The 18511-nt window shown below is 45.4% G+C and overlaps 1 protein-coding gene across 1 annotated transcript in view; it reads left to right on the top strand.

The window, feature by feature from the left end:
* The window catches only part of RASSF3 (Ras association domain family member 3), a gene marked incomplete at both ends in the record, with an annotated part of 80128 nt that extends 62484 nt beyond the window's left edge, over positions 1–17644 (top strand). The window contains 4 exons of the mRNA XM_080706167.1: positions 7066–7173; positions 9876–10113; positions 12836–12945; positions 17495–17644. Coding sequence (XP_080562293.1) covers positions 7066–7173; positions 9876–10113; positions 12836–12945; positions 17495–17644 — 606 coding nt within the window. The remainder of the gene's footprint in view (positions 1–7065; positions 7174–9875; positions 10114–12835; positions 12946–17494) is intronic.
* Positions 17645–18511: the final 867 nt, after the last annotated feature.

The raw sequence follows: 18511 nt of genomic DNA, 5'->3' as shown, positions 1-18511 counted from the left end.
CTTGAAGTGCTTGGCAGCACAGAGCTTAGCACCAGTAAGCTCTTGAAAAGTAGTTGTTGAATCGTGGCTTGCACTGTGTCTCAGTTGTAAAAAGTATGTATTGTTTTGCACGTTTAAACAGAGATGAGAAAACTGAAGCTTACAGTAGTTAAATAACTGAAGCTTACAGTAGTTAAATAACTTGCCTTTGGTTACACAGCTAGAGGTGAGAACGGTGATATTAATCAATTAGTTAATTAACTTTCTGGTACAGGGGATTAACCCAGTAGCATTCTGTCTTTAAGCTACAAAACCAGCCCTTTTAATCTATTTTATTTTATTTTTTGTGGTCCTGGGGATGGAACCTAGGGGCCTCTATCTCTGGGCTATGCCCCTGACATACATACATACATACATACATACATACATAGTATGTGTGTGTGGGGGGGTGGTACTGGGGTGGAACCCAGGGGCTTTTCTACCTCCGGGCTATACTCCCAGACCTATTTTATATTTTATTTCGAAACAGGGTCTCACTAAGTTGCTGAGAGCCTCACTAAGTAGCTGAGGCTGGCTTTGAACCTATGTCAGCCTCCTGTCTCAGCCTCCCAAGTACCGGGATTACAAACACGTGCCATCATGCCCAGCTCAGCCCTTTTTATTTTAAACAGGGGCTCACAAAATTGTTGAAGTTGGCCTTGAACCTGCAATCCTCGTGTGTTAGCACCACTGCACTGGCTTCTTTTCTTTGAAGCAGGATCTCATTAGGTTGATGAGAGTCTCACTACTTGCTGAGGCTGTTCTCAAACCTGCCATCTCCTGTGTCAGCCTCCCAAGCATTCGGATTGCTCTGGCTTTTTTTTTCTTTTTCTTTTTCTTTTTCTTTTTTTTTTTTTTTTTTTTTACAGTACAGGGGATTGAACCCAGGGGCATTCTACCTCTGAGCTACACCCTAGCCTGATTTTTTTTATTCTTTATTTTGAAACAGGGTCTCACTGAGTTCCAAAGGGCCTCACTAAGTAGCTGAGGCTGGCCGTGACTGTGATCCTCCAGTCTCAGCATCCCAAACGCCGGGATTACAAGTGTGTACCATCACACTGGCTCTACACTGACTTCTTATTCTCTCTCTCTTTTTTTTTTATGGTACTGGGGTTCCTGGAAATCTTTCTACCTCCAGGCTACACTCCCAGACCTATTTCACATTTTTATTTGGAAACAGGGTCTTTTAAGCCAGCGAGGCTGACTTTGAACCTGCGTGATCCTCCTGTCTGCCTCCCAAGCAGGGGATTACAAGCCTGTGCCACCATGCCCAGCTCTTATTCTCTATTTTAAAGTGCTCTCAGCTGTTTTTATATATTTTTGTTTGTTATATTGTTTCTCCCCCTCCCCCACTCAGGGAATGAACCCAGAGCTAGGCTAGTGCTCTACCACTGAGTTAGTCCCAGGCCCTGTTGTTACATATTTCAAATTTTGATATAGTGTCAGTTCCAGAAGCTTGAAGTCATTCTTATCCTCATTACCCAGCCTGTGGGGATGTATTCCTCCACTGCCTGCTTTGTGGACCTGGGGAGCAGGCCCTGCCCATGCATCAGGGAAGTGGGGTGTGTCCTCTGAGTAAGCTCTTTGGTGAAAAACAAACTCTGTGTGACCCCATCCAGGAACTGTAGCTAACCCTGGAGCAGAGCACCAGCCGTGCCACAGGAGAGGGAAGAGTCAGGGGTCGTCATTATGCATGAAAGAACTCTCCCTCTGAGGAACTGGAAGTTTTAGGGAGAATCAAAACAAAAGTGGCTTATACAAAGATGAAGAGTCACCTACCAAAAAGACACTGAGGTGTGGCACCAGGGACTCCAGGCCTCCAAGAGCAGCAGCAGGTGTATTACCCATAGACTGCCAGGCTGTGTGTTCCTCTTCCCCTCCTGCCCAGCATGAGAGGTTCCTGTTTCTGTCTGGTGTTTGATCTGTGCTATACCTACTTCTTAATCCTATTGTTTTTCCTTTTTTTTTTTTTTTTTTTTAAATACTGGGGATTGAACCCAGGGGCATTCTACCTCTGTGCTACACTCCTAGCCATTTATTTATTTATTTATTTATTTATTTATTTATTTATTTATTTTTGTAGTACTGAGGATGGAATCCAGGGACAGTCTACCTCCAAACTACATCCCCAGCCCTATTTTTTATTTATTTTGAAACAGGATCTCACGAGTTGCAAAGGGCCTTACTAAGTAGTAGCTGAGGCTGTCCACGAACCATGATCCTCCGATCTCAGCCTCCCGAATGCTGGGATTACAAGTGTGTGCCACCATGCCCGGCTCCTTTTTTATTTTTGAAACAGGGTCTCAACACAAGTTGCTGAGAATGGCCCCAAACCTGTGGCCCTCCAGTCTCAGCCTCCCAGGTACTGGGATTATGGCCGTGGATCCCCACACCCTACAACCCTCTGTTTCTTGCGTTCACCTGTGGTGTCTCCTTTGCCCTTTCTGGGTTCTGATTTCTTCCTCCCCTCCTTCCTACAAATCCAGCTGTGTTCCCAGAGAATACAGGTCTCATGAGCACTTGGCATTTTTGGAGGGAGGAGAAGTTTTCCCTAAGTAATGGAATCTTTTTTAAAAGGCGGGCTTGGTGGCGCACACTTGTAATCCCCGAGCTTGGGAGGCAGAGACAGGAGGATCGTGCAGGTTCGAAGCCAGCCTCAGATGGCTTAAGAGACCCTGTCTCCAAATAAAAATATATAAAAAAATAGGTCTGGGAGTATACCTTGGAGGTAGAAGGGTTTCCAGGAACCCCAGTACCAAATAAATAAATAAATAAATAAATAAATAAATAAATAAATGGCTAAACCATTCTTAGGTTTTCCAAGCTCAGGGTCTTTCTGCAGTTTGGAAGCCATCTGAAGCCAGTATCCTTGCCCCAGGTCTGGGCTGTGACCTTGACACTGCTGCCTTAGTCCTCTGCCACAGCCCCGTGCCGAGTTAGCACTCAAGAAGCCGTTCTTTGGCATTCCTCCTCTACTCTGCTTGTACTATGCATAGACAGTAAGCACCCCGGGGTGGGTGGTGTCTGCCCAGGCTCAGGTCCGGGCCTGGCACTCCACAGATGCTCAGCAAACATGTGCTGAGTGAGCAGGAGAACAATTGCTACATGAGTTGGCCTAAAAACAGCCTCACAGCCCTTTGCGCTTTAGCTGCTTTTCTGGGATTTACTTTCCAATTTATCTTTTTTTTTTTTGAGGGTCTGGGGATGGAACTCAGAGGCATTTGACCTCTGAGCTGCACCCCCTGCCCTATATTTTTTTTAATTTTTAATTTTGAAACAGGGTCTCATTAAGTTGTAGAGGGCCTCACTAAGTAGCTGAGGCTGTCTGGGAACCATGATCCTCCGGTCTTAGCCTCCTGAATGCTGGGATTACAAGGGTGCACCGCCACGCTTGGCTCCAATTCAGCTTTTAATAATGATGTGTGCAGCCTGGAAAAGACCTTGGAGACTCTTGGGTCCAGTTCTTTTCTCTTATTGCTCCCTGCAACTGGTTTTTAATCTCTGAAATGATTGTTATGTCAGTGTCTCAGTTACTCTCTGCATGTGGGTGATCCAGGGACATTGCTCTTTCCAGCTGGGATTGTTGTTTTGATTTTCTCCAGGCTCCAGGGACTGCTAATGTGAGTAGTGTGCAGATAGGTACTAAGTCCAGTATCAACAGCAAGACCTATAATTAAGAGTTGGCCAGCTAAACAGGATAAGGTGGTGTCAACTCCTGTAATCCCAATACTTGGGAGCCTGAGATAGAAGGATCAAAGGTTGGAGGCCAGCCTTAGCAATTTAGTGAGACAACTTTTTCAAAATAAAAAAATAAAATGAGCTGGGGGTCTTTTATTCAGAAGTAGAAGAAGGCCCTTGGGTTCAATCTCCATGCATGTGCAAACACACACACACACACACACACACACACACACACACACACACAATTATTTACCAACTATATTCAATTTTCTCTTTTTTTTATTGTTGTTGTTATTTTTGGTTCTGGGAATTGAACCTAGGGGCCAATTCTACCTTTAAGCTGCACTCTCAACTCTTTTTATTTATTTAGAAACAAGTTCTTGCTTAGTAACTGTGGACTGACCACAAACCTTCTGTCTCAAATACTGGGATTACAGGTGTGCACCACCACTCCCGGCTCCTCTCTTTGCTTTTAGTCACTCTGTTCACCCTTTTCCTCTTCATTCTTAGAATTCTCACTTCAGTGAATCCCCAACGATATATATTTATTACTATAAACATACAGTTGGCCATTTGATGTTGGGTTATTTTGCAGTCTTGGGGATTGAACCCTGGGCCATGTACCTGTTCAGCCAGCGCTCTACCACTGACCTACAGCCCAGCTGCACTTGGTGTGTGTTTAATCAACAAGCTTTGGTTTCCTTGATCCCTCACAGGGATCAGTTTGACCCCCGTGGTTACACCAGTGAGAACGGCATCAGATCTCTGTGGTCAGATCCTATTGGCCCAGGAAGCATCTTAGAAGGGATCTACTCTAGTTCTTTGGTTTGGGAGGAAATGAGAGAATAGGCTGGAAAGGTGGTAAGCCCAGATCAGGGTTGGTTGGTGACAGACTACGGACTAGAGCCGGAGTCTTGCTGAACACCTTTCCCTGCTAACCTCTCATCCAACATCAGCGACTTCACAGATCTCTTACTGTATATTTTTTGGTAAGTCTGCATATCTACAGTCGGCCAGCCAGTCCCATCACTGCTGAAAATGGATGAGCTTTTTTTCTTGCCATTTTTCCCCTAAACAATACAGTAGGAATACTTCCATATCATTTGCATGTATTATGCATTATTCTAAGTAGTGGAGCAGTGACTTAAAAGTGTGTGGGAATATGTGCATAGGTTGTGTGCAAATACTAGGTCATTTTATGTAAGCATTGGAGGATTTGGGTCTATTATGGGGGATCCTGGAATCAATACCCTGCTGATGCTGAGGAACAACTATTTATGCTGAATTATCCTCGGACAGTTAATACGCAAAAGTGAGCGCAGGGATGAAAGGCCTCTTACTTTCTTCTTCAGCTATGGCCAGTAGTGAACTGGGAAGAACAGAGCAAGCAGAGACGGGATACATGTCTTAATTTTCTTGGAAATAGTAATTGAAGCTTTTGAAAGGTTATTTTAATCCACAGTGCCCCCCCCACCACACACACACACACACACACACACACACACACACACACACACACACACACCAGTAATGTCAAAAGTGAGATTTCTCTGGGGTTTCACATTGGCAGGGAATACTCCCTAGGTGACAGTGAGCATGCCCAGCTTAGGGGCTGAAGTTAAAGAGCTTGAGGCTTGAGTGGCTCGAGGGCCATTTTCTACTCTATATGGCATTCATTCCCGCAGGTCCGTGGTGGCCATTCCTGGTATATTTATAACACTAGCACAGAGAGTATATGGGAGCAAATGCCTGCTTGGAGAACGTCCAGCTGTGAGCAGAGTGTGGTGTATCTGGCTGGAAGAGACTTTGAGACTTTCTTTGGGGGAGATAAATCATCAGATTTCAATTGCTCTTCCTCTCTTGGTCTTAAAGATTTTTAGTTTCTTTCTTCCTTCCTTCCTTTCTTCCTTCCTTTCCTTTCTTTCTCTTTCTTGTTGGTGGTACTAGGGATGGAGCCCAGGAGCATTCTACCTCTGAGTGACACTCCCAGCCCTATTTTTATTATTTTGAAACAGGGTCTCACTGAGTTGCAGAGGGCCTCACTAAGTAGCTGAGGCTGGCCACAAACCTCGATCCTCCTATCTCAGCCTCCCAAATGCCGGGATTACAAGTGTGTGCCACCACGCCTGTTTTAGATCATCTTTTCTGAATCGCTATGGAGTTTGAATTTGATTATGCACCCTTTACGTTTTCAAATGTTTACCTATATCAAGCACTTGGAGACCTATTCATTTTAGTGGAAACAACATAAAGGCCCTAGATTAAAATAGAGCTTGGTGGGGTTGTCCTTGAATGAGCCACTGGACCTTTATAAATCTGTCCTTAGTACCTGCAACTTGGGGATGCTAATTAGCTCATTCTGGGGAGGACTAACTAGGAATATCTAAGAGAAGTCTTAATGCTGAGTTGGAGTTAGTAGGGTTGGTGGGCTTTGGGATCAGGCTTTCAGGTAAGCCAGTACATTCATTGAACAATTAGTTTTCTTTCAGTAGGTAAATGTACTTCCTAGAACTTGATCTCACTGGAAACTGGAGCAATAATGCCTACCATGTTGTGTTGCTAGGAAAATTAATGTGATAAAAAGTCTGGTGCTTGGTATACTTGGCTTTGCTGGGATTGTAAAACACTACATTTTGGTCATTTGTAATCACAAATTGCCTGTGGAGTGATGTCATGCACTCGTTGAGTTCTTTAGACAAGGAATTTTTAATGAATTTTCCTTTCCAGGGTGTGGGGAGTCAAAGGCGCAAGTGAGACTGGAGGGGCAGGAGGTGGGAGGTGCTGGGTGGAAGAAGCCTGGTGACTTGTATCTTGGTATTGGGGGTTTGTGTGAAGGACAGATTACCCTCTGGTAGTTGTGTAAAGCCTGACAGGTTAGTTATTAGTATTGCTCAATTAATACTAAATAGCTACCATACTTTTTTGATATCGTAAAATTATCAAGACCATTATATCGATAGAATTTTCTAAGAGAAATTTTTGGTATGTGTCTTTAAATATTGTTGAAGATAGAAGTCTCTAGGAGACTCTCTGGGGGAAGGATGTTTTCACAGAAAAGAAATTTAGCAAAGACTGTTTTGCAAAATAACATTTAATGAAGTGTTACTTTTAGCTGCTGATAAGTTAGTTTTACTTGATATTTCCCCTGGGGAGACTATAGTCTGAGGAATGAGAACCATAATTGTTGGTTGAGTTGGAGAGTTTGAAAGTAAGACCTGTGTGTGTTTGTGTGTCTGTCTGTCTGTCTCAAGGTGAAGTGGGTAAAGTGTACTGGTTGCTTTTATGTGGATTATAGAAATACTCTGGCTTATCTACATTTTTTTTAAACAACTGCTCATGTGTGGCATGGCTTGTCTTTTCTTCTAGGATGTGGAGAAAGAGAAGGAAACTCATAATTACCTCAGCAAAGAGGAAATCAAAGAGAAAGTTCATAAGTACAATTTAGCTGTCACAGACAAGTTGAAGATGACCTTGGTAAGTACTCCCGATACTGTTTAGTTTGACACCATCCAAAAACAGATACAAGTTGTTGGTAGTATAATCTGTGTACTTTTAAATATCTGAATAAGTTTAGTGGACAAGATATATAGAACAGAAAAACAATATTTCTGCATTTTTTGTGTGTAACACTGGAGATTGAACGCAGAGGCATTCTACCACCCAGCTAAAATTCCAGCCCGATTTTATTTCTTACTTGGAAACAGGGTCTCAACTAAGTTGTGGAGGGCCTTGCTAAGTTGTTGAGGCTGGCTTTGAACCTGCGATCCTCCTGTCTTGGCCTCCCAAGTACTAGGATTACAAGCGTGCACCACCGTGCTCGCCTCTATTTTTGCATATTTGAAAACACAGATAAACCTGTACGTCGAAGTAGCTTTGTTTGAAAATCAGTGGTTAGATTAACTTTTTTTTTTTTTTTTTTTTTTTTTACATACGGGGGATTGAACCCAAGGCCAAAGTTAGGTTAACTTTAAAAAAGTGAAACACTAAGCCGGGCATGGTGACGCATGCTTGTAATCCCGGCATTTGGGAGGCTGAGACTGGAGGATCATGGTTCGCTACTTAGTGAGGCCCTCCGTAACTGAGTGAGACCCTGTTTCAAAGTAAAGAATAAAAAATAGGGCAGGGGCTTAGAGGTCGAATGCCCCTGGATTCCATCCCCAGACCCACCAAAAATAAAAAATAAAAAAAGTGAAACACATTGAAATTTTGGTAGAGGAGTATTGGGGATTGAACCAGGGGCATTCTACCTCTGAGCTATACCCCCAACCCTTTTTATTTTTTGTTTTGAAACAGAGTCTTACCAGGTTGCTGAGAGTCTCACTACATTGCTAAAGCTATCCTTGAACTTGCAACCCTTTTGTCTTAGCCTACCAAGTACTAGGATTACAGGTGTGCACCACTACACCTGACAACCAACACATTAAAATTTTATTTTAAAAGATTTTGTGACCCCTCTTCCCCAAAGGAATTTAATATTGCCTAACATATAGAAAGGTGGTTACTTAAATTCTGAAAAGACCTCAGATATTTTCTGTCTTGTGTGAAATAAATATGGAAGTGTCAGGAATAGAACTGAAGTAAGGTTTTCCTCCTGTGTTTGTCAGCATTATGATGAGGTACATAATACTCAGCTTCCTGCACGTTCTTGTTACAGGCACCCGCAGTGTTGGGTCACACGGTTTGAGGCACTGTCAGGGTTGCAGTGAAACAGCCAAGCTTGAGTGTTGATGTTCCTCTACCCAACTGGTGTCTGTGCCCACCCGATGGCCCACCCATCTGGCAGCCTGCCATGCGGCTCTTGCCGTCCCACCTGCCAGGGCCCTTGGATCCCTGCCTTTCTCTGTCTGTTTTATTGCCCGTGAACTGAGTTTGGTAAAGAACTGGGTAACCTGTTTAAAACAGGCCCAAATGAATTCTGTGACTCTTTGGGAGGATCTTTCAGATATAAACCCTTATAATAAAGTCTCCCTCCCCAGGGGCACTGTATCAAAAAGGAGGGGGGGGTAAGCTTATCCCAAGATTATGTTTCATTATTTCAGTGGCGATAATTCTTTTTCAAACACTTTTTTTCATCTAAGGAGGAACATTCCTCTTGCCATGACTTTTACTTTCCCCATGAAGATTAAAGCAGGTACAAGTTTTCGTACTCTTCAAAGATAAAAATTTTTAAGTGTTACAGGATGCTTTTTTTTTTTTAACAGGAATTAGTATTTATGAGTTGATCTTGTGGAAAGGAAAGAAAATAATGGATTGTGAAGTTTTTAATGTTTTACTGGAACTGTGATAATTTGTTTTAATAAAACATGTCACTAAATTTCTTTTTTGGTACTGGGGATTGAACCCAGGGGCATCCTACATTAGAGCTACATCCCTAGCCCCCCTTTATTTTTATATTTTATTTTGAAACAGGGTCCTGCTAAGTTGCTGAGGCTGGCTTCAAACCTGCTATCCTATTTCATTCTCTCAAGTAGTGGGATTATAGGCATGTACCAGCACGCCTGGTTAGTAGCTTTTTTCTTCTAAGTAATGTGAAGACCACTAATACTATTTTGGCAACTAAGATAAAGTAATTCAACTACAAATTAAGACAAGTGTTTATAATATGTATAGTTCATAGTAGCCTGACGTTGTTTTAAAAATATTGCTTAGAGTGCCTCAAATGTATCCTTGCTGTAGATAAATATGCTGTGTAAGGCTGGAGCAAAATTGGTCATCCAGTGTGTACCTAATAGCCACTAGGGATGAAAGCAGCCTCGGCACCTCCTGGGTGCCCGAGGCGGTTCAGAGTCCTGCTGTGACCTTCCTTTCTCGCGTCACAGCCCCTCCTCAGTTGGAATGTTGTTCACCCTGTGAGCATTGAGCCTGAGCATATCCTCTCTCGGTGATAGGTTTTGGTTTGGCTGGCATCTGCTCACCACTGTAACCTCACAAGGCAGCTCTCCCTGCAGGTGAGCTGCAGGGGCAGGAGTCTCATTTGCCGCATCTGCCCGGCTGACCTTCCTCTGAGGTCACTCCTTTGGGGGAAGTGTTCAGTGAAGTGGTGCTGCAAAGCCCTCAGAGAAAAGAAGAAGAGGAAGGGCGGCTCACCTGCTCGCTGGGCTTTGGTCCAGTCCTCACCTCCACCCCACTGTCCATGGGTAGCTAACTAAGCGTGGCTTTTCTTCTTTCCTCCTCAGAACTCAAATGGGATTTACACTGGTTTCATTAAAGTGCAGATGGAGCTCTGCAAACCCCCGCAGACTTCCCACAGCCCCGGGAAGCTGGCTCCCAGCAGCAACGGCTGCATGAACACGCTTCACATCAGCAGCACGAACACCGTTGGGGAAGTCATCGAGGCCCTGCTCAAGAAGTTCCTCGTGACCGAGAGCCCGGCCAAGTTCGCACTTTACAAGCGCTGTCACAGGGAAGACCAAGGTATGCTGCCACGCTTCAAACGAACAGGGCCTGGGCTTTTCTGCTTACGTCTTTTGTCCTCATGAACAGAAGAAGGTCAATTGTGTCAGAGCCCAGGGACAGATTCCGCAAGCCACGGTGATCCTGCAGGCACTTAATTTTTTCTAGCTGTTTGTATTTTTCAAACAGTTGAGGGTCTGAGACGTTGAGAGGCATCCACATGTGTTGGGAATTTATGGAGGATTTGATGATGTGCACAAAGGGGTGGCTTTGATTTTGGGGGCGGAGAGGGAGGAGTGCCTTTGATTACAATGCTGTTTCGGACACAAAAGAGTATTTCCGTGCTTGAAGTTTTCCGTGGCACGCGTCACATTTGACGTTCATCCGCACATGCAGCGGCTCGCTGGACCTCGCAGCCAGGAGGCAGATGCGCCTCACAGCACATTTCAAGCCACTAATGGAAACGGCCCTGCCCTGTGCTCTGCTGCGCCCTTAGCTTGTATTGCTTGGCATTACGGTGGGCCATTTTGTCACCCACTCCCAGAGGCATATAAAAATGAGGGGATGACATTTTGAGCTAGGATCTGTCTGAACTTCATATTATGGATAGAAAGAATATTCAGTGACTGCACAAAACTGAATAAGATATTCCAGGTGAGGCAGACTAGTAGAATTCATACCCACGATGGACAACAGTGACTTAGTGATCCATTCCATGCTAATTTGGAAGTAGTATGTGTGAGCAATAAACTATTGGAACCTTTTCTGGTTTTCTTGGGTAAGAAAAAGAAAGTAGCCGTAGAAAAAAAGAATCTACAGACCCTGATGCGATTGCAATGTCCTTTAGTCATACAGGCTGAAGGACAGTGAAGGGTGCATACACTTGTTGAGCACAAACTGTGGGGCTAGGCCCTGTGGAATGCAAAGATAAGCAGGTCAGAGGTCCTTGCATGCAAAGGTGACAAGCTTAGCAGGCTGCAGAGATGTGTATCTGCAGGGAAGGTGCCCACAGGGCAATTGTGCCTGGAATCGTGCCCGCATAATGCAGAGAGGCTCAGGTGGCATTTTTATCTTACCAGCTTTGTTGCCAGCTCACCTGGACTTCAGCTGCACAATCTGAAAGTGATAGCATCCTGCTTAAACATTACCCTCACGACAAGCCGATCCTTTGGGACTGCAGGGCAATACTGTACTGTGTGTTGGGGGCGAGGGAAGATGAACACATCTAGCTGTGTAGCCACCAGAACCTGCATTCTTATGGCTTTATTTGTTTGTGGCTGCCAATGTTTTTATTTTGGGGGGGGGATTGAACCCAAGAGTACCCTCTTTCTAAGCTACAGTCCTATCTATCGATCAGTCATACTGGGGATTGAACCCAGGAGCATTCTACCTCTTGAGCTATATTCCCAGTCCTATTTTATTATTTATTTTGAAACAAGGCCTCGCTAAGTTGCTGAGGCTGTCCTGGAACCTGCTATCCCTCCTGTCTCAGCCTCCCAAGTACTAGGATTACAGGTGTGCACCACCATTCCCAGATGTGTCTGGAAATTCTTAATCTGTATAGAGATTTGATTCTAGTACTTTGAATTCACATTCTTATTTCTTTTTGTGGTACTGGCGATTGAACCCAGGGGCATTCTACCTCCGAACTACACTCCCAGCCCTATTTTTTATTCTTTATTTTGAAATAGGGTCTCACTAAGTTGCAGAAGGCCTCACTAAGTAGCTGAGTCTGTCTGCGAACCTCGATCCTCCAGTCACAGCCTCCTGAATACTGGGATTTACAAGCCTGCGACACCACACCTGGCTCGATGTTTTTATTCTTTATTTTGAAACAGGGTCTCACTAAGTTGCAGAGGTTTCACTAAGTAGTTGAGGCTGGTCACAAACCTGTGATTCTCCTGTCTCAGCCTCCTAAGTACTGGGATTACAAGCATGTGCCAGCACACCGACCTGTGAATTCACATTCTTTGGATAATTTTTTTTGTGTGTGTGGTACTGGGGGTGGAACCCAGAGGCTTTCTACCTCCGGGCTATACTCCCAGACCTATTTTCTATTTTATTTGGAAACAGGGTCTCACTAAGTTGCTGAGAGCCTTACTAAGTAGCTGAGGCTGGCTTCGAACTTGTGCAATCCTCCTGTCTCAGCCTCCCAAGCACGGGGATTACAAGCATGTGCCACCACGCCCGGCTTTTTTATTGTTAAAGGGGTTAAAGGTCTTTTAAAAAGTTTATCTTGGCCTGGTGTGGTGGTGCACACTTGTAATCCCAGTACTTGGGATGCTGAGACAGGAGGATTGTGCATGTTCAAAGCCACCCTCACCTACTTAGTGAGGCTCTTGGCAACTTAGATCCTGTTTCCAAATAAATTATAAAATAGGGCTGGGGGTGTAGCCTGGAGGTAGAAAGCCCCTGGTTTCCATCCCCAGTACCACACACCCACAAAATTTACTTTGCTTTCTAAAAGAGGAGCAGAATTACTTATAAGTGTATTTGAGGGCTAATGCCCACTTAAATTTACTTTTGGAAAGTATTTTCTCCCTAATCAGGTATACGTTACATTGGGCAGATAGAATGGAAATGGAAGAGATTTTGTTCTACTGCTGTTGCTGCCGAGATAATGAGGATGGTGACTTCAAGGCTGGGGAACATGGACACCTTGTTCTGGAGGGAGGGGACTGTCTCAGGGGTGCTGGAATACTCGGTAACTGGTGGCTTCTTTTTTTTTTTTTTTTTTACCTAGTCTACGCCTGCAAACTGTCAGATCGGGAACATCCGCTCTACCTGCGCTTAGTGGCAGGGCCCAGAACCGACACACTTAGTTTTGTTCTCCGTGAACATGAAATTGGAGAGGTAAGTGATTGTACATTGTGGCTTTAAACTACACCGAACAGCTGGTACTCTTTATTGCTCTAGTCTAGTGACTTGACGGGGAGGAGGGCAGGAAGGAGGAGAGAGATTTTGACCATGTCAAAAAGGAACCCAAAGGTAGTCTACAGAATGATTCTCTTAGAACAGTATATTGGCCTATGCTTTTCAGAGGTAGGAGGAAATAAAGCTCTTCATTTATCTCTGTCCAGAGAGTCCTTTTCAACCCTTTCCACCTCCAGATTACTCTGCTCCAGCTGAACGTTAAAAGTTGACGTGCTCCAAATGTCTGCTACTAGGAAAATTCTCAGGGCTAATTGTGTTCTAAGGGGAAGTAAAAGGAAACCTGATCTTTGCCACTAAAGACATTGAACTTTCTTAAACCCCCCCCCATATGATTAAGAAATTAGTTTGTATGTGCATCATTTGCTGATTTCTCTTCTGGGAGGATTATGTTTAAACGGGGCTCATTGAGGTAAAAAGCACACATCTCCCCAGCTCTGGGTCTCGGTGCTTTGTCGGGAACAGGACATGGTGTGAAGTGTCCACTAGGACATTGCATGGTCCAGTGAGAGTAGGTTTCTAGGTTAAAACTCAGGAAAGCAGGACACTGCTCTCCACTGTCGCTGTATTTGGAGCAAGACCTTGGGTGAGCTCTTTCATAGTGCTAGCCTCTGTTTAAAGGTCTGGAAAGTGGGACTAAATGCTGTCAAAGGCAGTTTTGAGGCACAAATTAGAGTACTGGTAAACATGGTAAATAGTGTGTCTATATGTAAGTGTACATTGGAATTTATTTTGGGAAACCAGGCATGGTGGCCTGCCTTGAATCCCAGTCGCAGGTTTGAGACCAGACTCAGTAACTTTTAGTGAGACCCTGTTTCAAAATAAAGAATAAGCCGGGCGTGGTGGCACAGGCTTGTAATCCCCGCGCTTGGGAGGCGGAGACAGGAGGATCGCGCAGGTTCGAAGCCAGCTGCGCTGGCTTAGGAGACCCTGTTTCCAAAAATAAAATAGGTCTGGGAGTGTAGCCCAGAGGGTAGAAGGGCTTCCAGGAACCCCAGTACCACCAATAAATAAATAAATAAACAAACAAACAAACAAACAAACAAACAAATAAATAAATAAAAAGATAGGTCTGGGGGTGTAGCTCAGAATTAGAATGCCCCTGGGTTCAATCCCCAGTATTACAGAAGAAGAATTTATTCAGGGAGTTTTAGAAAGACAGTGACTTTAGACAGGTGCAAAAGTTCTTTTGATTCTGGTGTTTTAAGGCTTTTTTTTTTTTGTGTGTGGTACTAGGGTTTCCCTTCTACCTCTGGGCTACACTCCCAGACCTATCTTTAAATATACTTATTTGGAAACAGGGTCTCTTAGTCCAGCGAAGCTGGCTTCAAACCTGTGCGATCCTCCTGTCTCTGCCTCCCCAGCATGGGAATTACAAGCGTGCGCCACCACACCCAGCATTTTAAGGCTTTTTAAGAAATTCAGTCTCCTGTCTGGGAGAAAGCTGGGTGCAGGAGGCTTCTTTGGCTTTGCAGTTCAGAAGCGTTGCCCAAGAGCCTAAGTTGGACACATTAGCCTGGCTTTGCCGACATTTATTTTTTCTAGTTACTGGCCTTTTCAGAGTTTCACATCGTTTTGTGCAGCTAGCGAGACATTGCGGGGGGAGGGCTCCGTGCGTTGAGATGAATGCCGGGCCTCAGCCGTCCACAATGCTTCTCTGGCCTCTCACTTGGCAAGGAAACGGACTGAGCAGAGGGGAGCAACGCTCCTCAGCTGTCAGAGGTGGGAGGAGAAGATATTTTACGCCTTATTTTGAAGACCTTAACATATGTGGAAAATAATATAATTTTAAGACTTAACAGAATATTCTGGTGCAGAAAACTGTGCTCCCAGCTCCATAGTCGGCTCTCCCTCACCCCTTAGGTGCTGGGGATTGAAACCAGGGCCATTCTGCTCCAGCCCTTTTAATTTTCAAGCAGGGTCTAAGTTGCTGAGGGTCCTTGGTTTTCTTCTTCTTCTCCTTTTTTTTTCTTTTTTCTTTTTTCTTTATTGTGGTACTGGGGATTGAACCCAAGAACATTCTACCTCTGAGCTATATCCCCAGCTTTATCTTTTTATAAATTTTTATTGATTGACTGATTGATTGTTGTACTGGGCATGGAACCCAGGGGCAGTCTACCATCAAGCTATACCCCCAGACCTAATATATTCTTTTTGTGTGTGTGTGGTACTGGGGATGGAACCCAGGGGCATTCTACCTCTGAGCTACACCCCCAACCCTATTTTTTAGTCTTTTTATTTTTTGAAATAAGGTCTCACTGAGTTGCGAAGGGCCTCACTAAGTAGCTGAGGCTGTCCACGAACCGCGATCCTCTGGTCTCAGCCTCCCACAAGCTGGATTACAAGTATGCGCCACCACGCTGGGCTTTATTCTTTACTTTAAAGAATAAAATTGCAATAAGTTGCAGAGGACCTCATTAATTGCTGAAGCTGGCCCACAAACCTGTGATCCTCCTGTCTCAGCCTCCCAAGTACTAGGATTGTAAGTATGAGCCACCACCCTGGCTTGGTCTCACTCAGTTGCTAAGGTTGGACTCAAACCTGTAATTCTCCTGTCTCAGCCTCCAAAGTACTGAGATTACTGGAGAGCATCACCACACATGGCTTGATTTTCTTAAATAACCAGCTTCTAGCTGGGCATGGTGGCACATGTCTATAATCCCAGTACTTGGAGGCTGAGGCAGGAGGATTGCAGGTTTAAGGCCAGCCATAGCAACTTAGCGAGACTCTCTGTAACCTAGTGAGTCCCTGTTTAAAACAAACAAACAAAAAAACAACAAAATAAGCTGGGCGTAGTGGCACATGCTTGTAATCCTAGTACATCGAGGCTGAGGCTGGAGGATTGCAGGTTTGAGGACAGCTTTAGCAAATAATGAGACTCTTCATTACCTAGCAAGACCCTGTTTCCAAATAAGAAATAAAATTGGTCTGGATCTGGGGGTGTAGCTCAGAAGTAGAATGCCTCTAGATTCAATCCCCAGTACCAAGAAGAATAAAGAAAAGGGCTGGATGTGTAGCTTGGAAGCAGAATGCCCTAGCCTCAGTACAAGTAACAGCAACAAAACCAGTTTGAGCTCACGTCTAGCAACCTTTGGTCTTCTGGCCCCTTGACTTTCTTCCCGCTCCCCTCTTTCTGCTTCCGTTGGGTCATCTGGAGTCTTCCTTTTCCTCTACCCCAGTAGATAGCACCCTGGCATGGGCAGTGATTCTTAGCCAGGACCCAGGCTCCCCTTTGGGGCAGGAGGGCAGGTGTGCCCAAACCTCCAAGATGATGCCAAATACTTCGTGACATTCGCTAATAAGGTTAAAAAAATTTTAAAAATTTAAATATATTGTGTACCTCCTAAGTCCCAGGTACCATTAAGGAGACAGAACTCAGCCTGAAAGGCAAGAGAAGAACTCCAAATAGTGAGAAGTAGGCAGCTGCAGCACAAGTGAGGTACAGGCAGAGAGATATTAAGCCAAGAATCATAATATTTTAAAGTTGTGGTGGAGGATGGGCATGGTGGCCCATGCCTATAATCCCAGTACTTGGCGGACTAACACATAGGATTGCAGGTTTGAGGCCAGACTTGGCAACTTAGAGCCTGTTTCAAAATAAAAAATAAAATAAAATTGGGCTGGAGGTATAGATAGCTCAGGGTAGTAGAATGCCATTAGGTTCAGTTTCCAATACCACAAAAAAAAAAAAAGGGGAGGGGGTTGTGGTCAGGGCTGCCAGTGCTCAGGAAGAGCTTCTAATAGCTTTAGTCTGGATAGAGAGAGCCGCATGTCCACCAAGACTCAGGATGCGTAGGAGTTCGCCAGGGAAAAAAGCAGGGAAAACAGGTGCCACGCTGCTTGGTAGTGAGGGAGGCGCAGCGAGCCAGGTGGGGCTGAAGAGGTTTTAGGGTCTTTCGAACTTAACCTAAACAGGCAAGGGAAGGCAGTCGGTTGCTTTTAGGCAGGGAGAGGCACGGCCGATCTTGCATTTTACAAAGGGCATTCAGAGTGCTGTTTGGGGAGCGGAGTGGGGAGCTTGGGTGTAGCGTGGAGGTGGCCAGGTAGGAGGCCGTCCCCAGAGCACAGTAGATGAGGGCCGCCAGCCCGGAGGGGGTAGAGATGGGAGAGAGCAAAGTGCATTGCAAAACTGTTTGGACGGTGGTAAGATGGGTTGTGGGAGGTGAGAGGCTCCAGGTTAAGACCCAGGGACTGGCTCTTAAGCCTCTGAGGGTCAGATCAGGTGAGGACAAGCAGTGTCCAGTGCCTAGTGGAGGTAGGATGCGGAGGTCTTTGGAGGACAGAGCAGGGAGTGGGCAGAGGAGTGTTGGAGTGAGGAGCTGGCCATCCCGGCTGAGCCCTGGAGGGCTGCGGGTGCTGAAGGGTTGGGCTGAGGGCGGCAGCCGCACCTCTGCCTGCTTGAGGTCAGCACTCCTAGGTCTTGACTCGGGGTTTAATGCCCGGCATTTTTCTCTTTTGAATTCTCTCACAGTGGGAAGCTTTCAGCCTTCCAGAACTGCAGAATTTCTTGCGCATCCTGGACAAGGAAGAAGATGAGCAGCTGCAGAGCCTGAAGAGACGCTACGCAGCCTACAGACACAAGCTGGAAGAGGCCCTCAGCCAGGTGTGGAAGCCCGGCTAGAGCGCAGGGCCCTGCCAGGAAGGCCCGGCCGGGACCCGTGGACAAAGAGCAGCGAGTGTCTCTCTTCTCAGAGTGCTGCCGTCTTGCCCCAGGATGCTAGGGTCTGCCCCTTTTATCTCTAGATGTAGTTCCCAAAGCCTGGTCACGCCGCATCCTGCACCCGCGCGTCCTGCCTAAGGGACTCTGCAAGCTGGTTCTGTTCCGCACGGTGGGTCACCCCTGGACCTGTGAGCCTGCGGGCATCAGGAACTTTCTAGATGCTTGGAAGTATGGACTGTGGGGGGGGGGGTTCCTTATTGGTTTCCTAGTTATTTTAATTATGTGATGATGATGTTAAGCTTTAGGATGTGCAAATAAGTCCTGAGAAGCTTAACAAGGAATCTGGATACTCGTCCTATGTTGAAATTACCTGTGTTTTGTTGTTGTTGTTTCCTAACTGTCAGAGGCATAGGAATCCAGGAACGCTGGGGAATTGGGGAAGGATTTTGAAGGAGTTCGACACAGAAAGTAAGAGCAAGTTTGGCCGAGGGCTGTGTGGAGGTGAGGGCCCTGAGCCTGAGCGGCTGCAGAGAGGCCACAGAGAGGAAAGAGGGATATTCACTTGTAAATGAGTTGAAGCATTCATTGTTGGAGATGTGAAACCCATGAGGCTATTGAGATGTGAAACCTGTTTTAGGATTGTTTGACTTAATGGTGGGTAAAATGTGGGGACAGAGCCACAGAGGCAGGAGCTAAATCTCAAGGAGAGATCCATGCATTCTGCAGTTGGCTAGGAAATCAGGCAGGTGGATCTTACAAACCTCAGCGGAGCTGGACCCAACGGGACTGGACCCCAGAGGGCCTGGTGCAGCTGGGCCTGACACCCCC

The sequence above is a fragment of the Muscardinus avellanarius genome, assembly GCF_963383645.1.
Source record: "Muscardinus avellanarius genome assembly, chromosome: 11".
NCBI lineage: Eukaryota > Metazoa > Chordata > Mammalia > Rodentia > Gliridae > Muscardinus > Muscardinus avellanarius.
The sequence above is the reverse complement of the archived record's forward strand: the minus strand, read 5'-3'. Positions and strand labels throughout refer to the sequence as shown.